Source organism: Vulpes lagopus, chromosome 3 (genome assembly GCF_018345385.1).
Source record: "Vulpes lagopus strain Blue_001 chromosome 3, ASM1834538v1, whole genome shotgun sequence".
Taxonomy (NCBI): domain Eukaryota; kingdom Metazoa; phylum Chordata; class Mammalia; order Carnivora; family Canidae; genus Vulpes; species Vulpes lagopus.
Window position 1 is genome coordinate 18,072,934 of NC_054826.1, and position 12,704 is coordinate 18,085,637.

General features: G+C 44.9%; 1 protein-coding gene across 4 annotated transcripts in view; it reads right to left on the reverse strand.

Moving 5' to 3' along the window:
• The window catches only part of LIFR (LIF receptor subunit alpha), a 238,596-nt gene that overhangs the window by 76,783 nt on the left and 149,109 nt on the right, over positions 1 to 12,704 (reverse strand). Inside the window, exon 1 of one of the 4 annotated variants that reach the window (XM_041748760.1) lies at positions 1,412 to 1,694. The exons of 2 other annotated variants lie outside the window; for them this stretch is intronic. In XM_041748760.1, the coding sequence (XP_041604694.1) occupies positions 1,412 to 1,545 (134 nt within the window). In that variant the 5' untranslated portion in view covers positions 1,546 to 1,694. Of the gene's footprint in view, positions 1 to 498; positions 811 to 1,411; positions 1,695 to 12,704 lie in introns of those variants that run through there. One more of the 4 variants, XM_041748762.1, reaches the window with a different exon arrangement.

Sequence of the window (12,704 nt, forward strand, 5' to 3'; positions counted from 1 at the left end):
AGTTTTCTGTCGAGAGCTCAGAACCCTAAAGATTCCAGCTCCATCCTCTGAGACAACCTCAGAAGTGGCATCTCTCCTGAAACCCAACTCCGATCGCCGACACTTTTAACTTTGGGTTTTTCGACTTCAGCAAGTCTTCGGACAGACGCACGCAGAGAGTACAGGTACATGCGGAGGGGTTCGAGCGAGAGCTCCAGCACGCTCGGGGTCACCAAGCCAATCGGTCGCTCCCATCCCCAAAGGGAAATAGCAGTTAAAGCTCCTTCCCATCCCCCAGGTGGCCTCGGGTCTCAGAACCCAGCGCCCTCCGTGGGGCAGCAGTCGGCGGCCGCAGAGTCGGCGCCCTCGGGGACGCGGGGTGGCCCAGGGCGCGGAGAGCGGCGCGACCCGGGGCGCCCCCCCCGCGGGCGCCCCCAGACCCGAGCCGGCCGCCCGCAGCGCTGCCCCCGCCCCCGCCCCCGCCCGCGCCCCCGCCCCCGCCCCCGCGCCCGCACTCACCGGCCGCTCCCGCGCCGCTATCTCGCCATCCCCCGCCGTCCGCTCGGCCGCGCCCGCCGCCGCCCGGGGGCTGCCCGGAGCCCGCAGTCGCCCGGGGACCGAGGCGGGAGGAGGAGGGGGGCCGGGCACAACCCGCCGCCCCGCCGCCCCCGGCCCAGCGCCGGGCGGGCTGCTCCAGGCGGCCACGGGGGTCGGGCGGCCCGCTGCCCTCCGGAGCCCCGGGAGTCGCCGCCGCCGCCGCCAGAGCCCGCCGGAGGCAACGCTAACGGCCACGGCCACGGCCGAGACGCTCCAGCCCGGACTGCGGCGCGCGGGGGCGGTGCCTGCACGCCGCTCGGCGGGGGGCGCTGCGGCCCGGCCCCGCCCCCGGCCCCGCCCCGCCCCCGGCCCCGGCCCCCGCCCCGGCCCCGGCCCCGGCCCCGCCCCGCGCGCCCCCGCCGGAAGCCGCGCGCGCGCCCCCGCCGCCCCCGGCCCTGGCCCCGCCCCCTCCGCCGCGCGCCCCCGCCCTGGCCACGCCCCCGCCCCCGCCAGGCGCGCGCCCCTGCCGCCCTGGCCACGCCCCCCCCGCCCCCGCCCGGCGCGCGCGCCCCAGGGGCCGTCCCTGGGAGCCCGAGGAGCGCGGCGGCGCGCGGGGCCCGAGCGCCGGGGGTGGCGCCTCCGCCGAGAGCCGTGTCCGCAGGCGGATCTCGGAAGGTCACGGAGGAGGCCGGGCCGGCCCGGCGCGCGGCGGCCCCGAAAGCTCTCGGCCAGCGAGCGCTGCGCAGAGGACTGGAAAGCGCGGGGCCGTGCCTCGGCCTCCCCTTGCAAAAACACGGAAACCAGCTCCTGCGCCTCGGCGAGGGTGGCTATGGTTGCGGGGTGGGGGGGGGGGGAGATGGGGGCAGGGGGCGATTGCTTAGATGTTTTGAGTTACCTAAAAATGCGCCCCGGGCTGGGGCCCTGGCGCCCAGGCCACCTTCCTTCTCGGGGCTGCGGGGCTGCGGGGCTGCGGGGCTCCCTCCGTCCGACAGGGCCCGCGGGGCCAGCCTCGGAATATCCTGGAGCCATCTAGTCTTGCCTCCAAGGCGTGGTGGGCTTATTTGTGCAGAGAAGAAACGGATCCCTTAATGGGGTGAGATTTTTTCCCTCCGTGCATTGTTCCCATTTCCGCAGTTTCACTTGGCCTCGATTTTCTTCCAGAGTAATGCACCAAATGAAATTAGCTGGAGAGCCCTTGATGGCGCAGAATCATGGCTTGAAGATGTTTACACTCCACGCCGGACGCGTTTGATGGTGTTCTCTTCGGCGCAATTAATTTTGCAAAGTTCAGAAATGTGCCAGATAGAGCCCCTGGCACGCAGAGTCACAGGGCCCTGCAGACACACCTTCAGTAGGAAGCCAGCTTGTTTGTTTCGTTTGTGATTTATTTGATACACCAGCACCAAGGCCGATGTGTTTTCTAGAGACGTTTGGGTGAAATTCTAAAGCAGTTTCTAAATTGGCGAAATGAAGTTTATTTTCTGAAATAACATTTCCCTGTTGATAATGTGACTAAAATGGGCAACAAGACACGTGCAAGAATGTTAATTCAAAATAAGCTTCAGAGACAAAAATATGCATTTCACAGTAAGAGGTGGTCCCTATTAGTGTCCTCATGGTCAACTCCATCCACGTGCATATTTTGAACACCAAAACTGAATGCTTCCTATTTTGTCCCTAAGATCTTGTCTGGAAAACGTGCTTCTACTAAGTGTACCTGAAGCTCTGTTTAAGTTGTACAGCACTGCTTTTTGTTTACCCCCATTCTTGAGCCCATGATGGTTTGGGAAATTTATCAGTGTTCCATATTGGAGAATCCTCTGTCTTTTCCAATAGGCACAGTGCCTAGGGCCCATAATAGTTTTAGGTGCCCGCAAAAATGGTCTAATTTCAAATCAGAAGGGAAGAAATTAACATTGAGGTTTAAGAAAGTATTTCAATATATATTAAAGTATTTGTCTTTACATTAATACAATGTTAAAATATAATTTTTAATTTTGTTTTAACCGAGGAAGGGATTCAACAAAGGCAAAAGTGCCTAGGGCCCCAAAAATGATGCAGTCCCATTGCCTGGGATTGAAAAAAGTTCCTTTTCATGAAACAAATTTGCAGTTTTAAGCACATGAAATGCTAACTTCTGTGACTGCTTTCCAGTTTGGAAGTAAGAAAGAAAAAAAAAGAAAAAAAAAAAAAAGGAAAGCTAAATGGAGAAAGGAAAACATTTGGGGCAATAATGCTTAACCTAGCATCCATTGGGTATACACACCATGTACCCGGAACTGTTCATTACTCATTTAATCCTCCAGACACACCTGTAAAATCGGTACTGTTATCATACCTAGGCGTTGATGCAGGTTTTTGTGAGGCCTGAAATTTATGCAATTGGGGTAGTCCTCTCAAAGAAAAAGAAAAAACAAATGCAGCATACTCATCCTGCTGCAGCGACACCCAGCCCAAGAGAAAGTGACAGAGGAAAAAACCCATTTGGAAAAGGACCTCAGTCTCAGCTGATTGTGGTTAAAATATCTTACTTTTGCCAAGTGAACAAAAATGTACAACCATGTAAATGTATTGCCAGGGTTCCTGCCGCCGCCTTGAATGGGGGTCTGGAGAAGATGCCTTGAAACTAAGTTTTAATTAGCTTCGCTGAAAACTACCTCTGATGTATACCCAGTTCATAGGGCAAGAAACTTGTGAACTTGCTGCAACTTCTAAGGATGACCATAGTGCTCACCCCATACCCCCCATACCCGGGTCTGGTTTGAAGAGGCGGGTGTATACACTTCCCACAAGAAAGAATGGATTTTATATTTCCACACCAAGGCAATGGCTTTAAAAATACATTAGCAATATTCTGATTACGACTAGGCCATAATTCAGTTCACTTGATATGATCCTATCTGTGCTGACAGGAGTAAATTTTTAACTATTGTGTAAAAAGATGTATTAACTCCACTGTAGATTCTTAAAGGAATCTCAGCTTAATTTCAAGCTCCGTGGATTTCACTCAGCTTTAGGTGTCATAGGCTAGTCAACCTGTAGATACTGTTTTATGTAGTATTTGCTTTTTTTTTTTTTTTTTTTTACAATTTCCTGAGATGTTGCAAAATAAATATCAGAATAAGAATTTGTTTTGTTCAATGCTTATATCTTACAATATGAAGAACCTGACACATAGTTGTCACTAAACGTCAAACAAAGGATGAAATAGAAAAGATCATGTAATTAGAAGTAAAAGGGTAGGTTATATTACAAGCTAAAATTAAGTGGGAATGAAGTAGCAAGTTGCTAAACTTTAACTTCTTGATGGATAGCAGAATTTAGCTTCTTAGTTATTTTGTGCCCAAGATTTGTGCTCTTCTTTCCAGCTCTTGGCTGTTTCCCGTTTTTCTGTTTTCTTTCTTTTTTTGTAAATAAGATTTCATTTGAAATGCTTAAAATATAAAATAATCTCTATGTGAAACAGAAATCATAATCACACCTGTAATGAAAGTTCTGGAAATGAAAGGCTTTGTTCTTTGAAAGGATCGATCAGGGATCCCTGGGTGGCGCAGCGGTTTAGCGCCTGCCTTTGGCCCAGGGCGCTATCCTGGAGACCTGGGATCGAATCCCACATCAGGCTCCCGGTGCATGGAGCCTGCTTCTCCCTCTGCCTGTGTCTCTGCCCCTCTCTCTCTCTCTGTGACTATCATAATTAAAAAAAAAATTAAAAAAAAAAAAAATGAAAGGATCGATCACCCACGAAAGGAGCAACCTTGAGATGATAAGGTTTTATTATTAAACTACTTCCATCTTGGCCCTTAAACTGGCTTCTTTCTTGGGATGTGTGATCTTAACACGTAGAGTGTTTATCAACCAGTGGGATGAGACTTGGCTGTGCTCCTGAAAGAAATTTTGGAACTGAATAGAAATCTACAAATTAAGTATAGTTATTAACTAGTCAATAGTTGAAATGAGTGAAACTGTTCTTCGTCTTAAGCCTGGCTGATAAATGTAGATTTAAATTGGTTTATTTTAGAGCACAGTTTTGGACAAGATTCAAAACTTTAATTAGATCCCTGTAACAAGAAGACATATGCGAGCAATCAGCTAGTGTTCTTTTCCCAAAGTGGTCTGGAATGCTATTTGAGGGGCATGAAAAATGTTATAAACACCACGAAAGATAGTATCTGCCCAGGATTCCGTTTAGAATGTTATCTTTCGGATAAAAAGATTTCAGGGGTGTTGGGTAAACTATTTTGGTAAATTATTATATCCCTAGCATAGCCTCAGCAGGATTACATTTTGTTTGTCTTTTGTTTATTTTTATTGTGCCTTCTCCAAAGAGAATTAAGGTGGTTTACAATGAAAGGCAAATATTAAGAAAAAAAAAAAAGTCAAAAGAAACTCTGGCTGAGACAGACAATAGCATTTTAGCACAAAACTTAGTTCCAAGGTTCCTCATAGCCAAGTGAAACAGGGGAAATGAAGATTTTCATAACTCTCATTGTCAAATAGAAGGAATCATCCAATTGATTTAGGAGAAAAGTCTCTCCCGGCCCAAGCTCTGAGAGGAATTTGTTATCAGGGTCTTTATATAAGGGATATTTAAAAATCTAAGTTAAGAAGGACACTACACAACAACAGTTTTGGCCATCTTTTGGTGGCAAGCAGAGCTAATATGTATATGTATGTATATATATATATATATATATATATATATATATATATATATATTTTTTTTTTTTTCCCCCTGCTGGCGAATAGCTTTGAAATTGCTATTGTTGAAAATAAGTAGCAAGATGCCCACAGAGTTATTATTATTTTTTATACTGACCTTTGAAGACAAGTCAAGGACGTAATATCAAATCTTGGTTTTCCCAGTTTTCTTCTTTATAAAAAGGAGTCATTAAAAGTACCTGCCTCATAACAGCGGTAGAGGGAACAGATGAGTAAATTTATATAAAACCACTTACTGCCGTGTTCCTTCTGCTAGTTTTCCTCAGCCAAGGTGTGCATATACATAGTTCTTCCTGCACTTTTATAGTTTACCGGTACTGTAAACAGCCTCGAGACCCTTTTGGAAGACTATGTTGTCTATATGCCTGACACAGAGTAAGCAATGAACATTAGCTGTGAATATTCTCATTATTACGATTTCTTTTATTCCTCCTAAGTCTATCAAAGGAGATATAAGAGCCTGCTTTGGGGCTAAGTGTGGTTATAAAATCTTGTTTTCCTTAGTGGGTAAAAAGCTTAGAGGGTTAGGAGGGGTAGATAGGTATCACTCAGATGCCCATAAAATCATCTTTGTTCTCTTTTATTCCCTTTTACTGTTTGCCCATCATCTCCTGTCCTACACGACTTCACTTAACTATTTGATTTGAGGAGCACTGAGTAAGGGCCCTGTCCCTCAACAGACTTACATTTAGTTAACTCTCTGGATCTGAAGACCTGTCATATTCAAGAACCATGTTAAATTTCTTATACCTCTGAGAGGTTAAATGCCTCAAGCTGTGAAGGCTAACGCCCAGAGTCAGAACCTCAGAAGGGTGAATCCCAGGGATGGAGAGAGACCTGTGCAAGGAGAAGGGGGCACCCTTAGCAAACCCTTCTTTCTGGAATAAACCCTGCCTGTCCCCTCTGCTCTGTGCCCTCCTGCATATGTCCCAATTGACTCTAAAAATCTTCCTTTCTAATCTTTGTACTTCATCTCTGTAAACTACACCCTGCCTTCCTGCCTTTCAGATCTTCTCTTTCCATGTCTACACTTAAACTCATGTGATCTTATGATCCTCCATCCCCTCACCCTTTATCTCTTCTGTCTGCCTTAGTGAATCCTCATCTCTGGCCCTGTTTTTCTCTTTCTTCTGCTGTATTCTTTATCTGATGTCTCAAGTCATTGTGGGGCAAAGCAAGACACTGAAATTCATACTACCTTATTCCATATAGTCTGTCATAGTCCCAGAATCTTGTGCTAGTGTTCTCAGTTGAGCTAATGGATCCCACAAAAGAGGAATTTACTCCATGCTCAGTGGCAATATTAAGCCCATTATTTAATTTCTTCCTACAGCTACTGCATTCACTGTGTTGCCAGAGGCCTCTTGCACAGATGGAGAAAGAAGCCAAAAGATTAAGGAATTGAGCTGAGGTCAAAGCCAGAGGTAGTGGAGTGGTTCGAAATTGGACCCAAATTCCTTAAATCCTTGAATATATTATTCTAACTAATGCACTTAATCCACAGACTTCAATGGTCTGTGCAAAACCAAAAATGTAAAACCAAAAGAAAGTTTTTGTTTCCAGTTTCTGACTGTGAAGAATTTTCAATGGTTACACATTTGCCAACAGATTTAATTCAAGGTCTCTAACACATTGGAAAATAATGAGTCAGTTAAATAATTAATTTCGGCAACGTCCCTAGGGTTGCCTTCAGATACCTAATCTGGTACACTGCTCAGGGCCTCATATTGGAGAACAAAAGTGGCCATCCCTTGGCAGCTCTGGTCAACAGGGACATTTCTGTTGATGATTTGCCTACTGGAACCTGAGGTAACGGAGGACACTACCCTCAAAGGAAAAAGTCAGCAACTCTGAGATTCTCTTCTGTGACCTGCCCAAGAAATCTGGGGTTTCTGGCAAGTCTGTTTAATCACACAGAATCTTATGCTCACAGAGCAGACAAAAACTTTACCACCACCTAAATCCAGTTCAAAGTCAAGTGCTCATGGAATCTCATTCTACCCACCTAGGTTGTCCAATCCTGGACTACACCAATCAAATCAATCTAAGCTTCCTAGATTTTTTTTTTCTTGACTCTAGGGAAGAGAAACGGGTGTACATATGACTCTCAGATTGGGAGATTAATATTAATTTGTTATTAACCAATTAATAACTATAAACAGTCCCAGGGCCGGGCATTTTCTTGGTGTTAGTGTTATTAGTCCTACTTTACAGATGAACAAAAACCAAACTCAAAGAAATAATAAAGATTTGAACATAGCAGCCTAATTCTGAAGTTACTTTAAGGATTCTGAAGATATTGGCTACAAGGAGGGTTCAGAACATTTAGTTGGTAGATAATAGCAATGAACATTTATTGAGCATTTACAGTGTGCCAGGTACTGCACACCAACTCACCCATCCTTTGCAACCCCTTTACAAAAGAGGCCTCACAGATCTTGACAACAATGCCATTCAAACCACTGAGAATTGACTGGAACATCCACACTCCTAATTCCTGGACCCTGCTCCACCATCAGTGATTCCCAGTAAATCTTTGCCACTTCTAGTTTCAGGAGCTGCTCTGGGACCTCACCTACAACTTGTCGCCACCATAGGTGATGCTTTGACTAAGTTGGGTTTTGACAGGGCACCATGCAAAACCCTTCCCAGCCTGAAGGAATGCTCTGAACGTTCCCCAAAGCAACTTGGGAACTGGTGTTCTAGCTCATTCTCCCCATTCATTTCCTAGGGTCCTGAACACGCTGAGGAACTCCCTCTTCTCTATCTTTACCTAGAAATCTGAATTGGCAACTATTTTCTAAAATTCTCACAGCTGTTCAGATTCCACATATTCTGAATGAAACATATTTTCTGCTGAAAGTACACTTCTCCTATGTCCCCAATTTTCATTAACTTATGCACTAATTACATTCCTGACCAGGGACACACCAGTGAGGAGCATAAAGTTCTTGGCTAATTCTAGAACACAACAAATAGATAAGTAATAAAATGTCAGTATCAATTTGAAATATATACTTTGGAGAAAAATAAAGTGGGTTTAAGGGATAGAAAATGACAGGGGCTGCTTTTCTTTTTGGAGGAGGCAGGGGGAAGAAGAAAGGCAAAGGAATAGGAAGAGAAAATCTCAAGCAGACTCCATGCTGGACATGGATGCAGCGCTTGATGTGGGGCTCGATGAAGGGCCTGATCCCATGACCATGAGATTGACCTGAGCTGAAGTAAAGAGTTGGATGCTTAACCAACTAAGCCACCCAGGCAGCCCCAGAGGCTGCTTTTCTAAATGGGGGGTAACTGGGGAGGCCTCCCTGAGAAGGAGTTCTTGAAAGATGAGATAAATGAGAGATAAAGTCTTGCTAATATGTGGAGACTGACAGGCGCATGGCTAACATGTCCCAGAACTGCAAGGAGGCCAGGGTGGCTTGAGCTTAGAGCATAGAGAGACCAGAGAAGCATATAATCAGGACTTTTGATTTTCTTCTGTATGTGATCTCTCTAGCCTATAGGTGGTCAGGAAGGGAAACGGATATTCTCAAGGGGCCTATGACTGTTGTCCCAGGGAGAGACCATGCTAACTTAGACCATCATCCTTCTAGCTTCTTTGGTTGGCAATCTTCTTTGACTCATCCCTCTCTTTCACTTGCTACATTCCTGCATAGATGCCCAACTGTGGGTTTTGTTTCTACAATGCACTCTGCAGCCCCTGAAAGCTGGTTGAGTTTCCCAGGATACAGATCTTAAGAGATTAGCAAGGACAAGTTTTATTAGGAAGTGTTCTTAGGATGTTGAAGAAAAGGAAAGGAAGCCAGCAAACTGGGCAGAGAAAGAAGTTCAACTGCAGTACAGGGGTTCTGAAGCTGAGATGACTGTTCAGAGCTGTCTGAACTCTGGTGGGAGGTGGTGCCTTTACGCCCCTGCAGTCATCAGCCATTGGACACCAACCATCCCAGGAAGAGGGTATGACTGTGAGTAATGGGTCTTGACAGCTGAGGGCTCTCTGTTGGCAGCATTCTCAGTGACTTGGGTAATAAGACTTTTACTCTTTCAGAGGGTCTGAGAACCATTTCACAACACCCACCACATCATCCTTCTTTATATTTGTCACTGAAACCGCCCTGATTTAATTCCCCATTCCTCCCACTTACACTACAACCTGCCACGCTATCTCTGGAGTTATATTCCAAGTAAAGGCCAAATTGCTCCTATTGCCCATAGAATCACATTTAGACTCCTTAGCACAGCACAGAACCTTCTAAGAGCCAAACATCATCTCCCCACCGTATGTCTCACAATCTGTGCAGACAGGTCTATTTGGCACGCCCTCAAACCCATGCTATTGCTTGAATCTGAAATGCTCTTCACTTTATTGTCAAAATCCTATTCTTCAAGGCTAGCTTCTTCTTTCCCCAGGGCCTCTAGTGGTTTCTGTTGTTGTTTGTTTTGTTTTTTATTGGAGTTCGATTTGCCAACATATAGTAGAACACCCAGTGCTCATCCCGTCCAGTGCCCCGCTCAGTGCAGGGCCTCTATTGTAAAACTCCATTCATTCTGCCTGGAGCGAGTTGCTTATTTGCTGGCTGAGTAGGAGCAGCAGTGAGGCCACCATCATTTCACCTACACTCGGTCCCTAAACAGCGTTTAGCATCGTGGGCTCCCAATAATGTTGGGATAATAAACTTGGCCTACATCAGCTTTCACCAATGCCTGGACCATATCCTAAGATGGCAGTATGCAGAACAATGAAGAGCAGGGCTTCTGGATCCATACTATGGGGGTCCAAATTTGGCCCTACCACTTACTAGGTCCATGGTCCTGGGCAAATTTAATGTTTTATGCTTCAGTTTGCCCACCTCTAAAACAAGGATAATACTAATATGTACTTTATAAGGTCCTTTTCATGATTAAATGAATTAGTATAAGTACAGCATTTAGATCAGCAGCTGCCACTTCATGAGCATACATAAGTGTTGGCTCATAATCGTGCCTAGAGGTTATTGGGGTACCTGCCTATGTCACCAGTCCCCATACTGGGGTGACCCGTGCTCACTCGTGCCCAACAAGACTGCCCCGGAGGAAACCGCTTCTTCTTACAGCTCTTCTGTAGGGAAATCTGTTAATAGAGCTCTTGTTTTCCTCTTAATAGCATTCCTTTAATGAGTGAGGGTATTCTTGCAAAACATTCTGGAATTCTGTGCTTTCCTGGGGCTCTTTCAATCTGGACTTGGACCTGGTTTTATAATGAAGATTATACACTTTTCCAATGTTGCAAGAAAAAAAAAAAAAAGCACAAAGCATCGCATTTATGAGTGAAAAGATTCACAGACACTTTTAAACTGAAAAGGGACCTTAGAGATCACCTAGTCCAGAAGACAAAAACCAAGGAGATTGTGTGACTTGTTTAATTCATACAGACTTATCCAAATTATTAAAAGGACAAAGTTATTTAATAGCATTATCCAGTTTATGCCCAAAGACATTATTTTCTTTGGTATGTATAATTCAACAAAGGTAGATCTAACTTGCTAAATCTCCACAGAACAACAACAACAAAAAGAAATCTTGTTTATTTCTTAGGCTTATTGTGTTATTTAAAATTTCTCCTGGGTTTGGCACAATACCTACTGGCCTCATAATTACCTTTTCTTGTGAGGACAAGTAGTGACCATTATTATTCATTCAGTTATGTATTCATTCATCGACTCAAAAGATATTTGTGGTGTGTCTTTTATGTACCAAGTGCTGAGCTAAAAGTTGGAAACTTTTTCAAATGAATGAGCCTTAGTGTTCTGTGACCGGCCCGCTGCTGTGGCATCTGTGTTCTGCTGGATAGTCCAAACTCAAGCAACTTCAGAACGTGGGCTCTGGCTAGAAATTGATCTTCAACAGACAGAGATCAAATACTGTCAGTCACAAGGTCAGTGATTAGATTCACAGTAAACTTGCCATATATAAAACCAATAACCATTAAGTGAGAATGGTTCTCTAAAAACAAACAAATACTGCATACTGGTGTCCTTCTCCCTCTCTCCCACTGATTGAGCTCTACAAAAGCCAGGACTAAAAGAGGTGGCATTACAAATTTTATAGCACAGCATCATGCTATGATAACACAATCTTAATGAAGATATTATCGTATTTCTATGAGATGTTAATAGGTGTTGGGTAAAAAAAAAATCCACAGTCACATCGATTTGGAAAATCCTGGATGCAACAACATAAAAGAGATTTCTTTTGGTGTGCCTCCTTTTCTGAACCTTTAACATGTTGATTTGCAGCAGGGGTCTCTACAAAGGGGCACAATTATTTGACCTAAGTCTAACTAGGAAACCTTTGTTTGCTATGCGTTGCCCATGGATATTTCCAAATGCAAGGTCAACCCAGTAAATTTCTATAATCCACCATCCGAGAGGTATTGCTTTTACCTAATAAAACATCCTTTTGTAGTTTAAGCCTATCTTTTTGTATCATACTAGATTTCATATTATATTTTAATATTTTTATATTGAGAAAAAATGACTCAAAATCATCTATATAAGAATCTTATCTTTGCTTGCAAATCATCATTCAGGCAACTGTCAGTATGTGTGCTACCAGCTGCTTATCCAGAGCTCATGGCAGACACGGCTAATCCGCTGCAGCCCTCCCCCCATGTAGGTCTGAAAGACGTTCAGTATCTTTCTCAGCGCCATGCTTTAGGCAGCAGATTCTAAGCCGTGCAATTTGTCCTGCTAGGTTGAAACGAACATGGGTTTATGGTAGTTCTTAACAATAACTACCTCTTACCACGTGCCTTCTATGTGCCACGCATTTTTGCAAGTTCTTTTTACTTAGATTCTCTCATTTCACCTCCATTTTAAATGCCATGACACTGGTCCAAGTGGCCAGAATCCCTCAACCAGACTATTGTGATCACCTCCTAACCAATCATATCCCTTCCCTTTACTAAAAACAATCCGAAACACGTCCATGGTCCACAGACCTGCAGCATTTGGACCCTGCCTACCTCCCCAATCTTTCCACGCATTACTTTCCTGAGGTCCAGTCATTGATCCCAGCTGGATTTGCAGGTTTGGAAGCTCAGTCTTCTTAGTCCACTATTAAGGGATGGAGCCCTTGAGAACTGAATCACACTAATCAACTCACAAGAGATTAATGTGTAATGCACACTGCTAATGTGTTGACTTAAACTGAGAAATGGAGCAATCAAACCAACCAGATGTTGGTGTTGGCTTGTCTGTGGCCTCTTTCTGGAGGCTATGAAGAGTAGTCACTGAGAGCTTGTGGTCTGGGAGCAGACTGCCTGAGAGAGTTCTGGCTCTGTGCTTACTAACTGGGTGATCTTGGGCAAGTGGATCAGTGCACTTTTCAGTGTCTACTTCCTCATCAGTAAAACGAGAATAATAATGAAACTCCTTGAGTTGTTGTGATGAGGATTAAATGCGAGAATGCACCTGTTGGGCACTGCTTAG